At 43.7% G+C, this 16490-nt stretch overlaps 1 protein-coding gene across 2 annotated transcripts in view; it reads right to left on the bottom strand.

The window, feature by feature from the left end:
• SPIDR (scaffold protein involved in DNA repair) overlaps positions 1–16490 on the bottom strand; it is a 198914-nt gene that overhangs the window by 169364 nt on the left and 13060 nt on the right. For both annotated transcript variants that reach the window (XM_086472516.1, XM_086472517.1), the window contains exon 5: positions 16262–16419. In XM_086472516.1, coding sequence (XP_086328642.1) covers positions 16262–16419 — 158 coding nt within the window. The remainder of the gene's footprint in view (positions 1–16261; positions 16420–16490) is intronic.

Here is a 16490-nt window from a genome sequence, read left to right as displayed (position 1 = left end):
GTTTGTTAAGTCCTGGAATATTCTCATTTGCGGTTCAGGGAATCTCAGGTTGATTGGATGCAATTAGCTGCACCAGGACCAAAACCAGAGTAACACATTCCCTGACTTTAGTACATACTGTTTGAATTAAAACTTTCAATTGCAGCACATTATGTTTTTATTTAACGTACAAAAGAAAACCCCACCTATCCACCAATAATTTTAATGGTAAAGCCCCATTTTCAAAGCACGGTTGAATCCTGAGCCACGAACGCATCTCTAACCATCTTCAACCACATACATATGAAAGCAACCACAACAGCACACAACATACCTGCCAGGTAGAGAAAAAGAAAAAAAATCTAGGTGAAAGGAATACTCTTATTTTCTTAAATACAACACTCTTTCTCAATTTAAAAGAAGGAAGATCATACCAGATGGGTCACCCTCCTTATAAACAAGTGTAAACAAGGCTCAGATACTGAAGAACAGCAATACCTTGTAGCTCCGTTAACATGTCAAGTTATTAATTTGAGAGTTGGGTCATTTGCTAATAAAGGGAAGAGCACATACTGTCAGTAATGCTGCAGAACCTGACGATCTAACATGTTTGCCTACTTTCTCCTCCCCTACTTTAAAACATAGTTAAAATATCCGTTCAGAGGGTCACAGAAAAGAATCTAGGACGGATCCATAACAAGAGTGAGTCGTTAGGTGCAGAAGCAACATAAAAACATCACTTCAGAGGAGCAGGAAGTGCAATAGCACAAGAGATACAATCACATCCATAGGTGAGTAAAACCAGGATAACGCCAGAATCAGATTAGCATTGCATTTGAGCTTCTGGAATCTTCGAAGTCGAAGCATTTTAATTCTATTGCTGTTTTCTAACAACTGTTCTGTCAGTCCTTATAACGCTTTGGTCTGGAAATTACTTATTACCAAATGAAAAGCACAGAAAATAGGTGAAAGGAAAAAATGCCTAGCTACCTATGGGGCAACACAACCGGATTTACGCGATCTGTGGTTACAATAAATGCAGAGGCAGACAAATTGCACCTATCTGACTATGCACACAAAACTCAAGACTTTTCAATTTATTAAATATAAGTTATTACTGTTTGCAGCAAAGGAGATTATGTCAGTTGCCAGCTACGTATGGGAACATATTTCTAGATACTTGTTTTTATTTCTACCAATTCCAGCTTAGGGTTGGGGCGTGTATGTGTGTGTTTTCTTTTTCAAAAGCTAGTGCAGGTTGACGTCGTTTTCTAAAAACAAACGCACACACTTGTAGTGCTGACCACATTTTAACCACAGCAACAATGTCATACAACCCATCAGGCTTCTGGGTTCTACAGAGTTTCACAAGGTTCAAACAGATTTGTGCTCACATCTTATTTAAATAAAATTTCAAGTCTGTTTCTTCAGTCTTGATTCCATTCTCACTTTCTGTTAATTCCTTTATATTGGTAACTATCACCTTCTGCACTTTAGTTTTATGTTTCCATTTCATTATGCATAGTTTGCCTTAGTTTGTCCTCTGTGTGGTTTTTAAGAGTTAGCAAGTATTGATTTTCCACAGTACAATTTCCTCTCTTCACAACACTACATAGTTAAGCTCGTAAAACCAAACAAAAGAATTCCTTACTAACTTTTTCCAGCATTGTTTGTTTAGATTTCTATGCATGCAATTAGTGTAGTTTAATCTAGCAAAAATTAAAGCATTATTCCCTCTAGAAACTGAACATACTGGGACTAATGCCTGACAGAGAGACCAAGGCACCAGGTATGAAGTTTCAGTTTCACTAAACAGAAGTAACCTATCAGATTCACTCTGCATTTTAGTTGTAAACAGCAAACCAGAACTTCCTTTTGCTTTAATCCCATAACCATTGGCATAATGCCACATAAGATAACACGCTAACCAGACTCTGGAAGCCGAGGACTTAAATGCACAATAAAGCAGCAATTAAAAAATTGTGGAGATCAAGGAACTAAAGTGAGAACAGCAAGAACAAGTCAGGCCAGAGACTTGTTAAACTCAGCACCCTAGCTGTGACAGTGGCCTACATGAGATGCATAAAGCAAGCAAGTACAAAGCAAGTGAATGCTTCTTCCCCGATATACCCCTCCCCAGTGAAGTGATTTGCAACTCCAGAACTTCCCAAGGGAGCATCGTTTGGCTTATTAGCTTAATGGATTTTCCTCCAGAGAGAAAAAAAGTCCAATCACTTTTAAACCAAACTCTGCAGAAGTCTGGTAATATTGTACAACTTCTTTGCTGATGTTAAAAATACTAAGAAAGTGACTGCAAGGGACCACAGGTGGGTTACCAGCGATATTTTTCCAATCCAGTCATTGCAGTTTATTGTTGCTGCAACACCTAAAGTCTCAGGAAAGTTAAGAGTGTTATGCTGAGACCTGTACCAAAATAAAACACAAAAAGAAGTGGCGACCTCTGTTCAGTGACTTTGTGCCAGCTAAAGAGCCTGAGCAATGAAGTGCATTTTAAAAAAGTCAGATAAAGAAAAAAAAAATACATTGAAAGATACTTTTCTTGCAGTGAAACCCTTCAATACTACCAACACTTGGGGATGTCCTTCAGAACATTTCATTCTTTCATTCCAGTTCATTCCAGTTCAGGAAAACACATAAGCTACATTAGCAGCATCTTTCTGCTTTTAAGAAGTGGAGCAGAGAGCTGCTAACAAGCAGATGGAGAATTTTTACGACCTACTGGCTGCAAATCTCATAAAAATTAAATCCATTTGCTTCTGCCATTTAAAATATGCATGGTAACAAAGCAACAGAAATTAGCATTCAGTGGCCTCTTAAATCATTCCTCCCTGCTCAAAACGCAAAAATAAACCACCACACATTACATCACCAGTAGTCTTACTTTTTCGGCTCTGTGATGACGACAAGGATCATGACTGTGTCTAAGCCGAATGATTATTGTCTACATTATTACTTCTGACTGTTCAGAGCGTCTGGAGCATGCGAGGCAGATAGAAAACTTCCACCACCACTTTCCAAAATGCTTGCAAATTAATTGATGGCAATTAAGGAACAGCCGAGTAGCATTAAAAACCCATGCAATTCATACGCAGAGGATTTTAAAAGTTTCGCTTCCTCACAGCCAAATTTTTGAAGTCATGATCCACAAGCAACTGCTGCATTAAATGGGTAGAAGTGCCAGCCTGAGAAAGCTCAAGGTAGTTGCGAATTTATACACACGACAAAAAAATTACGTGGAGTACTTTATAATAATATAGTACAACTTCCCCCCACCCCTAAATCTGTCATTCTTGTCTTCAGAAAGGGACTTGCACCACATGAGTGTGGCACAGCAGCTACCTTGCCCTCCAATACTGTATAAAAATCACATTCCAATTTCCCTTTCCATCATTTCCTCAATTATTTCTTCCACTTAGCTCCCAGCGCAATGAACTACGAAGACATTAACTAACTTAAATATTTATACTCAGCATCCACAATGGGAACCGAGGGGATACGAGCAATATTTTTCACTTAGCCTCATATATGAAACTGACGAATCAACTCAGCATCTTCACTGTCAACAGAAGTGATGCATCCACCTTTTTTTGGTGGTTTGGGGTGTTTTGGGGTTTGTTTTTGGGGTTTTTGGTTTGTTTGGTTGGTTTTTTTAAACATTGAGGAAACCAAAAGAGATATTTTCCCAGACCTAGTTTCTCCTCTGAGCTCATTAGATTTAAGAAACTATCAATACGCATGGAACCATTCATCTAAAATTGTAAAGCCATGTAAGAAAAGAATTCTCTGCCCTGTTCTGATGCCCACATAACTACTTTTTCCCTCTATAACTCCTGTGGTTAGTGCCAAGTTTTTCAACAATTAAATGCTCTTAGGGAAAAGAAAAGCAATCACAGAATCTTTAAGTTATAAGTAACATAAGCTACAAGTCAAAAATAATGTAAGAAACAAATCTAGCTCTACTGCTTGCATGGCCAAAAAACCCCATGGAAAACAAGACTCAAGTGCATCTAAAGGTTAAAATGTAGATGGGAATAATCACCCTCCTGAATTTTTTTGAGACTTGTTTCTTGTAAAAACATTGATTTTGTTGTTGTTTAAACTGAGAAATCTTATCTGCTGTCCGGCTCATTGCTTTTTAGACATATGAGAGTGGCAATTATGCCCTATTTTATTTCCTCATCCTAAATTTGTGCCCTTTGAAAAGTTTACGTAACCTGCTATTTTTTAATCCAACCTTCCCCCACAAATGGTGTAAGTGAACAATACATCCCTTTCTCTCCTTACCTCCTCCTCCAGTAACTACAGGCTGAGGCTGATGACGAAGTTTCTTAGTGCAAAGAGCTGCCTTGACCCTTCCTTTCTAAACCAGTAAGTCAACACCATACAAAAATTCTTATACCCTCCCAATACACCACCAGTATCTTACTTTATCCGGATGATCCTGTTGAGTGCTGTAAAGGAGGAACACATTAGCCAAAGCTCACTGTTGGTGAAGCTTCCTGGTATACAGCTATACAATCTGGTTTTACAAGCAGCTCTGCAGAACTGTTACATTACTGCCTGTAATATTGTTAATTCTTTCCTCTGTACATGTCTGCAAAGAACAGAAAGAAAATATGATGCTCTTATCTACAATTGTCACAACTAAAAGGTCTTTGGTCTTTTTTTTTTTATTCTGTCTTAAACACATAATGCTTTATTAGACTGGGGTATCCAGCTCTGCCAAATGTCTGGAACTTAAATTGGTTCAGAAAGGGACTGAGCAAGCTGCTGAAGGATAAAACTCACAGTGTCTCTCAGACCTAATAATCTCAGTGCAACTTCTGGCTCAGAAAGCACCTAAACTGCAATAGAGATCCTCCTCCTCCTCCCATTGCACAACATTCAATATAGTCTTAGACTTTTCTCCCAACACTATTATAATTCAGGACCTGAGCTAGATGAACCCTCAGTACAATAATCCTGTGTCACCAGTTTATGAATAACACAGTATTTACTACTTTAGCATTACGCACCTATTTCCAACTTTAGCCCACACCATTATACACTCCTGCATTCACATACACACTCCGAGAGGGAGCTACAATTATCCTGCTTACCTCGAAGTTTGGTATTGTGGTTTTATACTATTTATTCGTTTTATACTGCTGGTTATACTGTTCTCCCATTCCAAAAGATCCTGAAGTGCTTCATATCCTAGACAAATCATTTGTTACTGGAACATACCAGACTCACAATGAAACTTGGCAACACCAAATTTTTTATTTTTTAATTTCTTGATGCTTAAATGTACTTTGACAAATGCGTATGTTTAAAAAAAAAAAACAACAAAATAGTGCTTTTCCAATTAGTTATAAAAAAGCAAGATTTCAATTTAAAAAAGAAAAAACCCCAACAAACTTACCTTTGCACTTCTCCCTCACCCAATCAAGCAAGTTAAAGCAACTTTGTGAAGCCTGTCACCAGCTCACTCCAGGGAAGCTAAATGCTTCTCTAGGCAAGTCTGGCTACAGCCATCACCCTTTACAAAACCTATGCTGTCTCAAAGGCTCCTCTCCATCCCTATGTCTATTCAGAAAGCTTTATTGAGAAATGAGGGAAGCATAAACTAGACTATGCGAAAAAACACCCTGCAGGAGCCTCACAGAGCAGCAGGTGGTAGAGAACCAGAGATACAAAGGGGACCCACTGCATGGCATCAAGTGGAGATCCATTCGCAACATCATCTTTGGGTATGTGACTTCTCAACTGCTCTGCAGAGAAAGCACCGAGGGTGGCGATGGAAAGAGGACAAAATTCACACACGCTGAAAAGCCCACAGCACACAAACATGGGAACAGCTGTAGGGGAATCTACCAAGGATCCTTCTAGCCCCTTACTTTTGTCTCCAACAATGATTAATGTCAGATGTTTAGGGAAGAGTTGAAAACAGGACAAGCATGTGGCAATGCTGCCACAGTCTCCCTGATTCCAGTTTGTGGCTTCAACGAGAGGCAAGAGCTTTGTATTTAATCCTTAACAGATCTGTCTTCTGGAAGTTTGTCCAATTAGTTTTGAACCCATGTAATCTTTCAGTATCCATATCATCCTGTGCTCTGCAGCTCATGTGGTGGGATGAATAAACTCCTTTTTAACACTGAATCAACCTGCTAGTTTCACTTGATGTGTCCTAGCTCTACACAGCACCTAGTCATTTCGTTTACTTCTCGCTATTTGCGATTCATGGGTTTGTTTCATGTCCTCTCCACAGCAATCTCTTTTTGAGGCTGAAAATTTCTATTCAACAGAATTTTTCGCATGCAGATAAGATCCCATTTATCTGATCACTCTTACCAACTTGCTCTGAAGCTTTTCTGGTTCCACTGCACCTGTTTTTTTGTGCAAGTGGGAGGATGGAAGCTATCCACAGATACAGTTCACGTGCAAACTCTGATTTTTATAGTTGCCGTGGTTTTAGCAGCTTTTCAGAGTATCTAAACAGGAACCTCAGCCCTTCTTGTCCATGACTACTTTATGTAAGGACAAAGCTTCTGTGCCCATTGTGTTTGCCTTCACAAGCAGACAGTTCCAATCTGCTTTTCTCACTTAGCCTCAACGGTCTCTTTCCCACGCACAGGAAGGTGTCAAGGTGTCCGCAAAACACCAACAAGTCATTTCCTCTCAGAAGCATCGAACTTCCCAGCAGCCACATCGGGATTCCTACAACGGGAGAACAGGGCTTTCCTCTGCTGGTGTTAACGATGAGAAAAATACACGTAGAGAAACAAGAGTTGTTGTGTGCAGAACGCTGGAGGCTGCCACAACGGCACTGCGCTGGCGAGACACCTGATGTGAGGAGCTGCCGCAGCCACCATTTCCGAGGAGTTGCAACCAGATGAGAGTATTTGGAGGCACAGAACTACATGGTTGTGTTAGGCAAGAGAGAACAGGTGAACTGAGACACAGCAACGACCAGGTGAGGGTGAACGGGGACAAGCGAGGGAAACAGTGACCGTGCTGGGAAGAGGAGACACGAGTGGGAGAATGACTGGGACTGAGTCAAAAGTATGTCACTGTGCTGGGACTGAGCAGTGAGTCAACAGCCGGCTGCAACAGCTTCTTCACGTGTCCAGCAAGTGGGAACAACAAAGCTGGGCTGAAGTTGTGAACAGCGGGAGAGATATAGCAAGTAACAGTTTCAGAAAAATATTTCCAGAGAGATGGAGGACAGACAAAGACAAAACCGTCAAGTAGTCAAGGCTGCTGCCCTGGTCTGAAGGCAAGTAGTGATATGCTAAAGGGGAAAAAAGCGTGGGAGCAAGGTTGTATGACAGCGTGCCAACAGATTCCTGCAGAGCAGGCAAAATCCTCTTCAACACGTTACAGTTACGGAGTTCTAGCCCATCACTACAAACTGTCTCCACAGAAAGGGTTAATCAGTCACCAGGGTTATTAGTCTGGAATGCAAGTGTCCTGATAACAAGAGAACCGTAAATCTGAATTGTCATCTACAGATGATTCAGACATTTGTATAGAAACTGTTTATCACAAAGCAAGAACAGAACATGACACAGACCCTGCCAAACTGGATATGAGAAACATCACGATTTCGTCTCACCCCAGTCCCACCTCATTGTCCCAAAGAAAGCCAACCACCTGCCCAAAAAAAGTTCCCACATCCAATTTTCTATAAATATTTTCAGTTTTATTCCATTTGTTCTACCCCCATTTGCTCCTCTCTTATCTATCCAACACGCTTCCACATTGCGATGGGAGCCAGGAACACATGTCCTGCTCCCCATACCACCAAACTGCATTCTTTCCAAGCAAAAGATAGTGGCATGACTCTCAAAAAAAGCCACAAAACAAAACAAAACCCCCACATAGCTGCCTTCTTCCATGCAACACAGAAACAAGTACAGATATACAAAAGCTTTGTCCATTACAGAGAGGGAGAAACACACTGGAAAAACCTCAGGGGTTTTTAATAACCTCAAGGTTAGTACCAAATAGTTTCTAAACTTTGGTCTTCCTGTGTTTTCTAAGGGATTCTAAATTTATTTCCAGATCTTCACAAGTCAGTAGATTCTGCAAAGAGCCGGTATACACTAAACAATACCAAAGTGTTTCGGTGAAAAGTGACAATAAACACGTAAGAAGATGAAGCCTAAATACAGGGATAGTTGGATGATTTTGGTACACCTCATGCTTTACTTGTTCTACTAGGAATTGGATTACATTGCATATTTAAATGTCTTACTGTCACTTCACAGCCATTCTATAAGCAGCATTACACTTGCATTTTTTTTCCAGATAAATGTGCCTATGTCTGTCTTGTGTCGCTGCCACAAAGCCCAAGACCAGTAAGGTTCACTTGTGAAAAGGTGCAAGCTGCAACTGCACTAGGTACCTTAAAAAGACAAGGTATGTTTTCATCACCACTGGATGCAACAAACATGCCTAGTAGTAAAAGAGCATTTTACTTTCCCTGACATATTCGGGCCTTTGCCTGACCCAACAAACTGGTATGACGGGTGACAGAACCAGCCACTAAAAGACCATAAAATTATTTTTAAAATGAAGTGACAACCCACAAGAAAGACTGAACCAAAGGCTTTTAGGGTATTCAAGCCATTAGCCAATCTACTCTGTCCAGGTCTCCTTCCAGAGCCACAGTATGTAGAAAGCACATTTATCAGATTAATTAATCAAGAAATGATTAAGACTGACCCTACGTATTCCACTAAAACTTCTCTTCCACCATTTCCTTCAAAAAGGATTTAAAACAAATTCAAACCAATCCCTCCCCCAAATTGGCCTGAGGAGTCCCAAGACACACTTTTAGGAATTCGTTTGGAAGACAAAGTTAGACAAATCAAACCCCAGCAGCTTTCTCGCTGTCCTCATGGCTCTTTGCAGAGCGCAAAACTATTAGCAGATTATCTGTAATGGCAAACGGAGATCCTCATCAGAGGTGGGGAAATAAGGAAGACAAAAGCCTTCAACTTCCTATTAATGTCGTTAACTCCTCTGGCTTTGTCCTTTCTCTCCTTTCGGAGGAGAGTGCTGCGCTCCCAGCAGTGCATGCTCTGCTCTTGCCTCTTCTGCTGTAGCACCAGGCAGGCTACCAACCACAAGACCCTCTTCTTTTGCTTCACCTCTTGAGATGGAGGTCAGGGACCTGGCAGGGCAAACACACATCGCTTTCCTTCTCCCTAGTACTCCTGAAGACCCTCTGCGGTGCTGCGAAGGGCCACGCTGCCGAGGTGCCAGGCCTGAGGAAACACAGATGCCTCCTGCGGCACGCAGCTGCGGGAAAACCGACACAGGCCACTTGAACCGTGTTTAAAACATCAGACAAACGCGGGGGGAAGACAGCGAAGAGGGGTGCCTCGATATGCGGATGCCAAGACAGCAACGCTGTCAGCTGTACTTAAAGTTGTTGCTCTCCAGAGCTGCGCGAGAAAGAATATGGGGCTCAGCTGAAGCCTTAAGTTAAACAAAGCAGAGGGGCTGGATTAGCGTGCACAAACAGCCCAGTGCTTCAAACAACATAAAAATACAGTCTGGGAATGACAGCACAAGGCAGCGAGGTCTAAAGTCTGTTTATGTCGTTGTGGTAGCTCCTGCGATCCATCAGATGTTGTACATGCAGGATGGGGCACACAGGAATCTCTGTTACACTTAAAGACATCCAGGGAATTTCACAAACTAGGCACAGAGAAGTACAGCTTACCTCAGTGACACTCTGGATCACCTACAAGAGCATACACACATACATGCAAGCACCTGTAAGGATGGCAAGCGCGATCAAAGAAACTTCCTTCAAAATGGCCAACGTGGACTTTCAACATTTTTACACCACCGAAAAGTCACTTAATGAGTGTCAAGGCACTCATATGACTGACTGTGTCACTGTTGAGAATAACGAGTCAACTCAGGCACACTGAGATTTGAACTCCTGTCTCTCGGAATCATAAAGAAAAGTCTTCCCAAAAGACTTTAAACCACCAAAGCAAGAAACATCTGAGCCAGTGAGGTATTAGCTGAACTAGTACCTTCAATCCTGATTTAAAACTAGTGGCGTCACTGTTTAACTGGAGACTTAGAAGCAGCTAGTTATAACACAGATAGCCACAGCTCACCCAGAAACATGCTGTTTCCTATTCTGATAATCTGAGCAAATCATGGCAACAGAAAGTTGAGAGGGGAACTATTGTCTGTGACTAAGGAAAAAAGCTTCAAGCTTCGTTTCTGGATCAGAAGATGCAGAGACATCCCTGCAGCTATGATGCAGCAGAAAGCAGCTGGTGCACAAGTTTTGTTGAGCAGTTCAGGTATAAATCATCTCACCTTGCTGACAGGAACGCAAAAGGCATCTGTTTCTGCACCACTATTGACTTGCAGTCTTTTGATTAATAGGTCTTGCCTAAAAATCCCACCTGAAGAGCCCTGCTAGGAGAGACCAGTTCTACCCAGAAAATTAAGGTTCAAGTTTTTGGGGAGACAGGGAGGAGGGAAGCAGGGAAGCAAGAAGGACATTGCCCAGACTGGATCTGCTGTCTCCATCCTCAGAGTTTTCCAAGATCCAACTGGATAAAGCCCTAAGCAACCTTGTCTGACCTTCCACCTGAGCCCACTTTGTGCAGGTTCAACTGGAGACATTTTGATGTCCCTTCCAACCTGAGTTACTCCATGAAGTACACATTTAGAAATAATAGTAAGCTTGTGGGTATTCTTGCATATATTCTAACAAGCTTCCTTGGTAATAGACTGACAAAAATAAGCACTTGCAATAGCATGGTCATATCATCACCCTGTATCTGTGTTAAGTCATCAGTCTGACAGGATGGCAGAAATTCCATTTGCCATAATAATGATTCCCTTCCTTGAGATAACCTATTTTAAATTCTGTTACACAACAATAGTTCTAGACTCAATTCTAATTACGAAGCCAATGATAGTTATAATTACCATTATACTGGATCAAGAGAGCAAGGACATAAAAGCAAGCCCAGAAATAACAGCAAAATCTTCGTCTACTCATCTTTTAAGCAATCTCTTCAGAATTTCATTAGGTATGTTTAATCCTCCTCAATGTAATACCACAGAAGGACAGAGTCTGGGGTTTTTTAAAAGCAAAGTTAAGCCAGCAATAAATCCATGAACTACGCAACTCAGCAAACCTTATTCTGACAGATGAGAAGGCCTCAGGTAAAAGACACACACATACATACATTCGTGTGCAGGAAGGACTTCTCAAATAATGTGTTCTTCACTCATGGAAAACCCAAAAAAATTAACCTTTTGCACAACTTTACAATGATTTTTGCACAACATCATCACGTCAGATCACCCACTGTCAGGGCACACAGACAGCAGGCCAACAGAGAGCTGAGAACAGAGTGGTGATCCAATTAAGAGAGTTCTGAAACATATAAAACACAGCAATTCTCTTCTTAAGTTTAGTATCATAAAGAAAGATGCTTTGGGGATATTACTGTTCTATACATGTTTAAAGGAAACAAGCTCTTAACCATGTGGGTTTTTGATGAATTTTCAGCCAAATTACAAGTTAAGATTAGCAGACAAGCTTATTGGTGTGCTCTGCAGTAAAGAGCATCTGCTATAACCAGTTAAGCTTTATTAATTATAGAATTATTAGGTTGGAATAGACCTCTGAGATCATCAAGTCCAACTGTTGACCTAACACCACCATGCCCACTAAGCTATGTCCCGAAGTGCCACATCTACACATTTTTTGAACAGCTCCAGGGACAGTGACTCCCACCACTTCCCTGGGCAGCCTCTTCCAACGTTTGACCACTCTTTGAGTGAAGAAATTTTTCCTAATGTCCAATCTAAACCTCCCCTGGCGCAACTTGAGGCCATTTCTTCTTGTCCTATCGCTTGTTACTCAGGAGAAGAGACCGACCCCCCACCTCACTACACCCTCCTTTCAGGCAGTTGCAGAGAGCGATCAGGTCTCCCCTCAGCCTCCTCTCCTCCAGACTAAACACCCCCAGGTCCCTCAGCCGCTCCTCACCAGACCTGTGCTCCAGACCCTTCACGAGCTTCGCTGCCCTTCTCTGGACACGCTCCAGCACCTCAGTGTCCTTCTTGTAGAGAGGGGCCCAAAACCACACAGGATTCGAGGGGCGGCCTCACCAGTGCCCAGTACAGGGGCACGATCACCTCCCTGCTCCTGCTGGCCACACTACTGCTGACACAGGCCAGGATGCTGTTGGCCTTCTTGCCCACCTGGGCACACTGATGGCTCATGTTCAGCCGGCTGTCGATCAGCACCCCCAGGTCCTTTCCTGCTGGGGATAGGCTGCATAGCAAGTACAGAAGACTATCTAATTCCTACACATTAGCAATATAAAGGGCAAAAAATTATCCTCACGTCATTCTGGGATAAATCTTGCCTTGCATATAAAGCAAGGCACTTGCCTTGCATATAAAGCAAACAAATCTGGTTACCCATCAGAGACTGATAAATAGATTTAACACCCGGGACAAAAAGAAAAGCCCATACTCTGTAAGTAACAAAATTAAGTACTATAAAAACACTGGCCTGCTTTAAGGGATTAAGTTACAGAAAGTGTTTTAAGGAGGGATCAGAACGTGGAGGATGACACCACTCAGTGCACAGAGCCAGAGAAAGTGCCCAGTTGAGGAGGTAGTACAGCAGGAGACATGAATTCACCTACAAGAGCACTAGATTTCATTTAATACCTAGCATTAAAATATTTAGAAATTGAAAATAATTCAGAGACTAACAATTCTTATAAAATATGGAACTTCAGCTCATGAGACAAGGTCTCTGCACAAGTCAGGCAAAAAGTAGTCACTCCCAATGCATGAAAATATGTTAGACCAATTTTGACATGATTACATGGTGCTCTTCTGGAAAAGTATACAAAAAAATGTATGCTGAAAAATTAACATTAATGGTTAATCTTTATTTTACCACCATAGTCCCCAAGAAAAAGGCCTACGAGGCATCTACCGCAGGCAACAAAGCAGAGGAACTCTCAGAATAAAACCATCTGGGATCCGGCCTTGCCAGATCTTTATCCTGCATCACCTTAAGCAAAAATCCAACCAGTTATAGGTCAAAGGAAAGTTAACAATTAAAAAAATAACTCCCCCATCCCCTAAAAATATACAAAGGAAAGCATGACCATGTTATATCTTGCACATGTTTTCTTCAAACATTCTGAATTGAACCGAAACCAAAAATTAGCTAACAGCTGCTCACCACGAGACCAGCTTCAACTTGCCTTCCTCATTATCCTCTATCAAGCAGCTTTACACGTCAGAGGTGGCTAGTTGATAGGAAAGACACAGCACAGGGACTTGGAACATAAACTGAATCAGGACTGCAGCTTTACACCCTACAGATAAGCAAGAGTTTTATCTTCGTACCAAAACAATACATGAAGTCTTTCTACGTAGTTAATTATCACCAAATAGAAGGAATTTTCAAATTGGATCTATTGGTGTATAAAAGGGACAAAAAACCACCGCCATAAAGTTATTAATCTTTTGAGATTTCCCATTAGAATCCTAGTACACTCCTACCATGGGTAAATACTACCATAAAGATATTTTGGCAGCGATCCTAAACCTCCAGAACCTCTTGGTATTTGGCATATTTTGAAGTGGGGTAAAACAAATTTCATGGTCTTTTGATTATCCACACACTCCATTAGGTTCCAGAGATTTAGTAAATACCACAAAAATGATGATATATCAATGTTTGGCTTTTTTTTTCCTTCCTCCACCATGAACTAGGCTACAAAATTAACAGGCCTTTTTAAAGAATACTCATACAGCAAATGACCTCCTATAGCAAATGCTGCTTTTCTGTTCTCTCTTGGAAACCTCTCGAACAGCTTGCCTGCAATTTTTTCCTAAGAAAACAGCATATCCCAAATAAAGGAAAACAAAGATTGCAACAGGCACAGTGATCGATGAGGATTTACCCTCCTGCATACACCAAATTCCCAGAAGAAAGTTTACTGGTGAGGCTGACCACCCATGAAAATTCCCACGGCATGGCACTCCAACTGGGTAGGGAGAAGGGGAACTGTGCAGAGGCATCCTCAGACCCCTGATGCACCGGCACCTCTTGCAGTAGCATCACTATTCTGCTGAGGGTTAGAAACTTTATTATTACAGTACGGTTGCATCCGAGAAAGCCCTCTCATGAGCACCATTTCCCAATACGAACGTGTCTCTTGTCCAACACTGGGGAAAGTCATGCTGGTATAATAAAAGCAGAACAGCTTTGACTGCTTGCATAGATCCCAGTTGTGCTTTCCCAGGTTTACGCAGACCCTGCGGTCTCTTCTGACGCTGCTGCCCAGGCCTCGAGCTATTTTAAATCAATTCTTCATGAACCTGAACAAAAGTTGCCTAACCCCTGCCAAACTCCGAGCTCCAGGTGCTGGCCGTACCCACACCCCGCTGGCAACCGCTCCTCCCTCGAACGCACGGTCCTACTCCATCCATACCCCCTCCCGGCGGTTTGAGTAAAGAATCGATACCTAAATGGAGTTTTAATAAGGCTTTAATCTGCTTCGGGAACAGCCCTCCCCGTGCCCCTCCGGTCCCAGCCTGGCCCGCCTCCCTCCCTCCCTCGCCCGCAGGCGGTGGCGGAGCTCCAGCCCGCCTGCCAGGGCCGGCCCCGCCGCTCTCTCCCTCCCCGTCGCCGGCACAGCACCCGCCGCAGGGCCGCGCCCGCGGGAGGCGGCGGCCGGATCGCCAGGCGGGGCCGGGGCCGGGGCCGGGACCGGGGCCTAGGCCGCGCCCGCCGCCGCGCAGCCCGGGCCTGCGGCGCCCTCTGCCGGAGCCGCGCCGGGAGCGCCCGGCCGCCGCCCGACGGAGCGGTCCGGCCCGCAGGCCCCGGGGCGGTCCGGGTCCGGCCCGCAGGCCCCGGGGCGGTCCGGGTCCGGCCCGCAGGCCCCGGGGCGGTCCGGGTCCGGCCCGCAGGCCCCGGGGCGGTCCGGGTCCGGCCCGCAGGCCCCGGGGCGGTCCGGGTCCGGCCCGCAGGCCCCGGGGCGGTCCGGGTCCGGCCCGCAGGCCCCGGGGCGGTCCGGGTCCGGCCCGCAGGCCCCGGGGCGGGGGTGCCCGAGCAAAGGTCCGCGGACCTTCCGCTTGTCAGGCCGTGTTTCCCCTGCTGCCAGGGGAGCGCTGCCCCCTGCCCTCTGGCTGGGCTGCTCCGAGCGGGGTCAGAGCCCTCCCGGGCCTCCTCCAGGCCAGGCGAGGCCAGTCCCTCCGCTCTGCCCGGCTGTTGGCCTCTCCCCGCGTCCCGGGGAGCGCGGCAGACTCGCCGGTGCAGCCAGCCGCCAGCACCGGAGCCTCAATGTTAACTTTACCTACAGTAGTGTTTTTCATAGAAGTCATTTTGCTGTTAGACACTAAATAAAGATCAAAACTGCTGCCACTTATTCTATAGTTGATACAGCATGCCTTCTTTATAAATAAAGTTATATTTTCTACAGTTAAAGAAAAAACACTACCAAATACCGGCAAGATTCAGTATTTACTGCTGTCCCTTTCCTGAGCTCTGCAATCCTCATCACTGAAAAGGGAGCCCTGGAATTAGTCCCTTACCTCACCATCACTCTCAGAACACGCTTTATTCACAATACCTGGATTTTATACAATCAAGGTCTCGAAGTACTGAAAAGAAATAGGTAACAGTCTCACCCACCACATTACAGGAACATCAACTCGCTACAGGCAGCCAGGGGCTGTAGAGAATCCAGATCATCACATCTCTGGTGAGAAAACCTACCCACTTGAGCGCTTTTTGTGCACGCATTAAAATACGAGAAATTTCATTTAAACGTAACAGCAGGCTTCTTTACTGCAAGGGTGACAAAGCACTGCCACAGGTTGCCCAGGGAGGTTGTGGAGTCTCCATCCTTGGAGATACTCAAAACCCAACTGGATACAGTCCTGAGCAACCAGCTCCAGCTGACCCTGCTTTAAGCAGAAGGGTTTGACCAGACAATCTCCAGAGATGCCTCCTGCCCCAGTCACCCCGATATTCAGTGACTACGCTACCAAGCTCCACTTGTGGGGCGCTGCTTGGTTTTGAGGTTCGGCAGCCAGAGAAAATACCGTGAAATTCTTGTGTACAGAATTCCTTCTGGAGAGATGAGGTAAGCAAAAACCTCACGTTCCTCCAAATGAAATGCAATCAAATACGAATATACTCCATAATTATAGTAGAGGCTTTTTTTTTTAAGCTGAAACAGTTTCTCACCTTACAAAACTCATCATTCTTCTCTTTGACAGGCAGAGAATTAGGATTTGTGCAGGAGTCCGAGTCTGATATCTCCAGTGAGCCGTCATCTTTTCCTGATCCATCACATCTATCGGTGGAATCACTGTCCTTCTCCCAATCAATGAACTCTGATTCATCTAAAATAAAAATATTTGTAAAAATAATTTTTCTTAATCACCACATATTATTCATAAGCATGAAGTAAAGC

This window comes from Leptosomus discolor, chromosome 13, assembly GCF_034619465.1.
Source record: "Leptosomus discolor isolate bLepDis1 chromosome 13, bLepDis1.hap2, whole genome shotgun sequence".
In the NCBI taxonomy this organism is placed as follows: Eukaryota; Metazoa; Chordata; class Aves; order Leptosomiformes; family Leptosomidae; genus Leptosomus; species Leptosomus discolor.
Note: the sequence above shows the minus strand (reverse complement) of the source record. Positions and strands in the feature narration are given on the sequence as shown.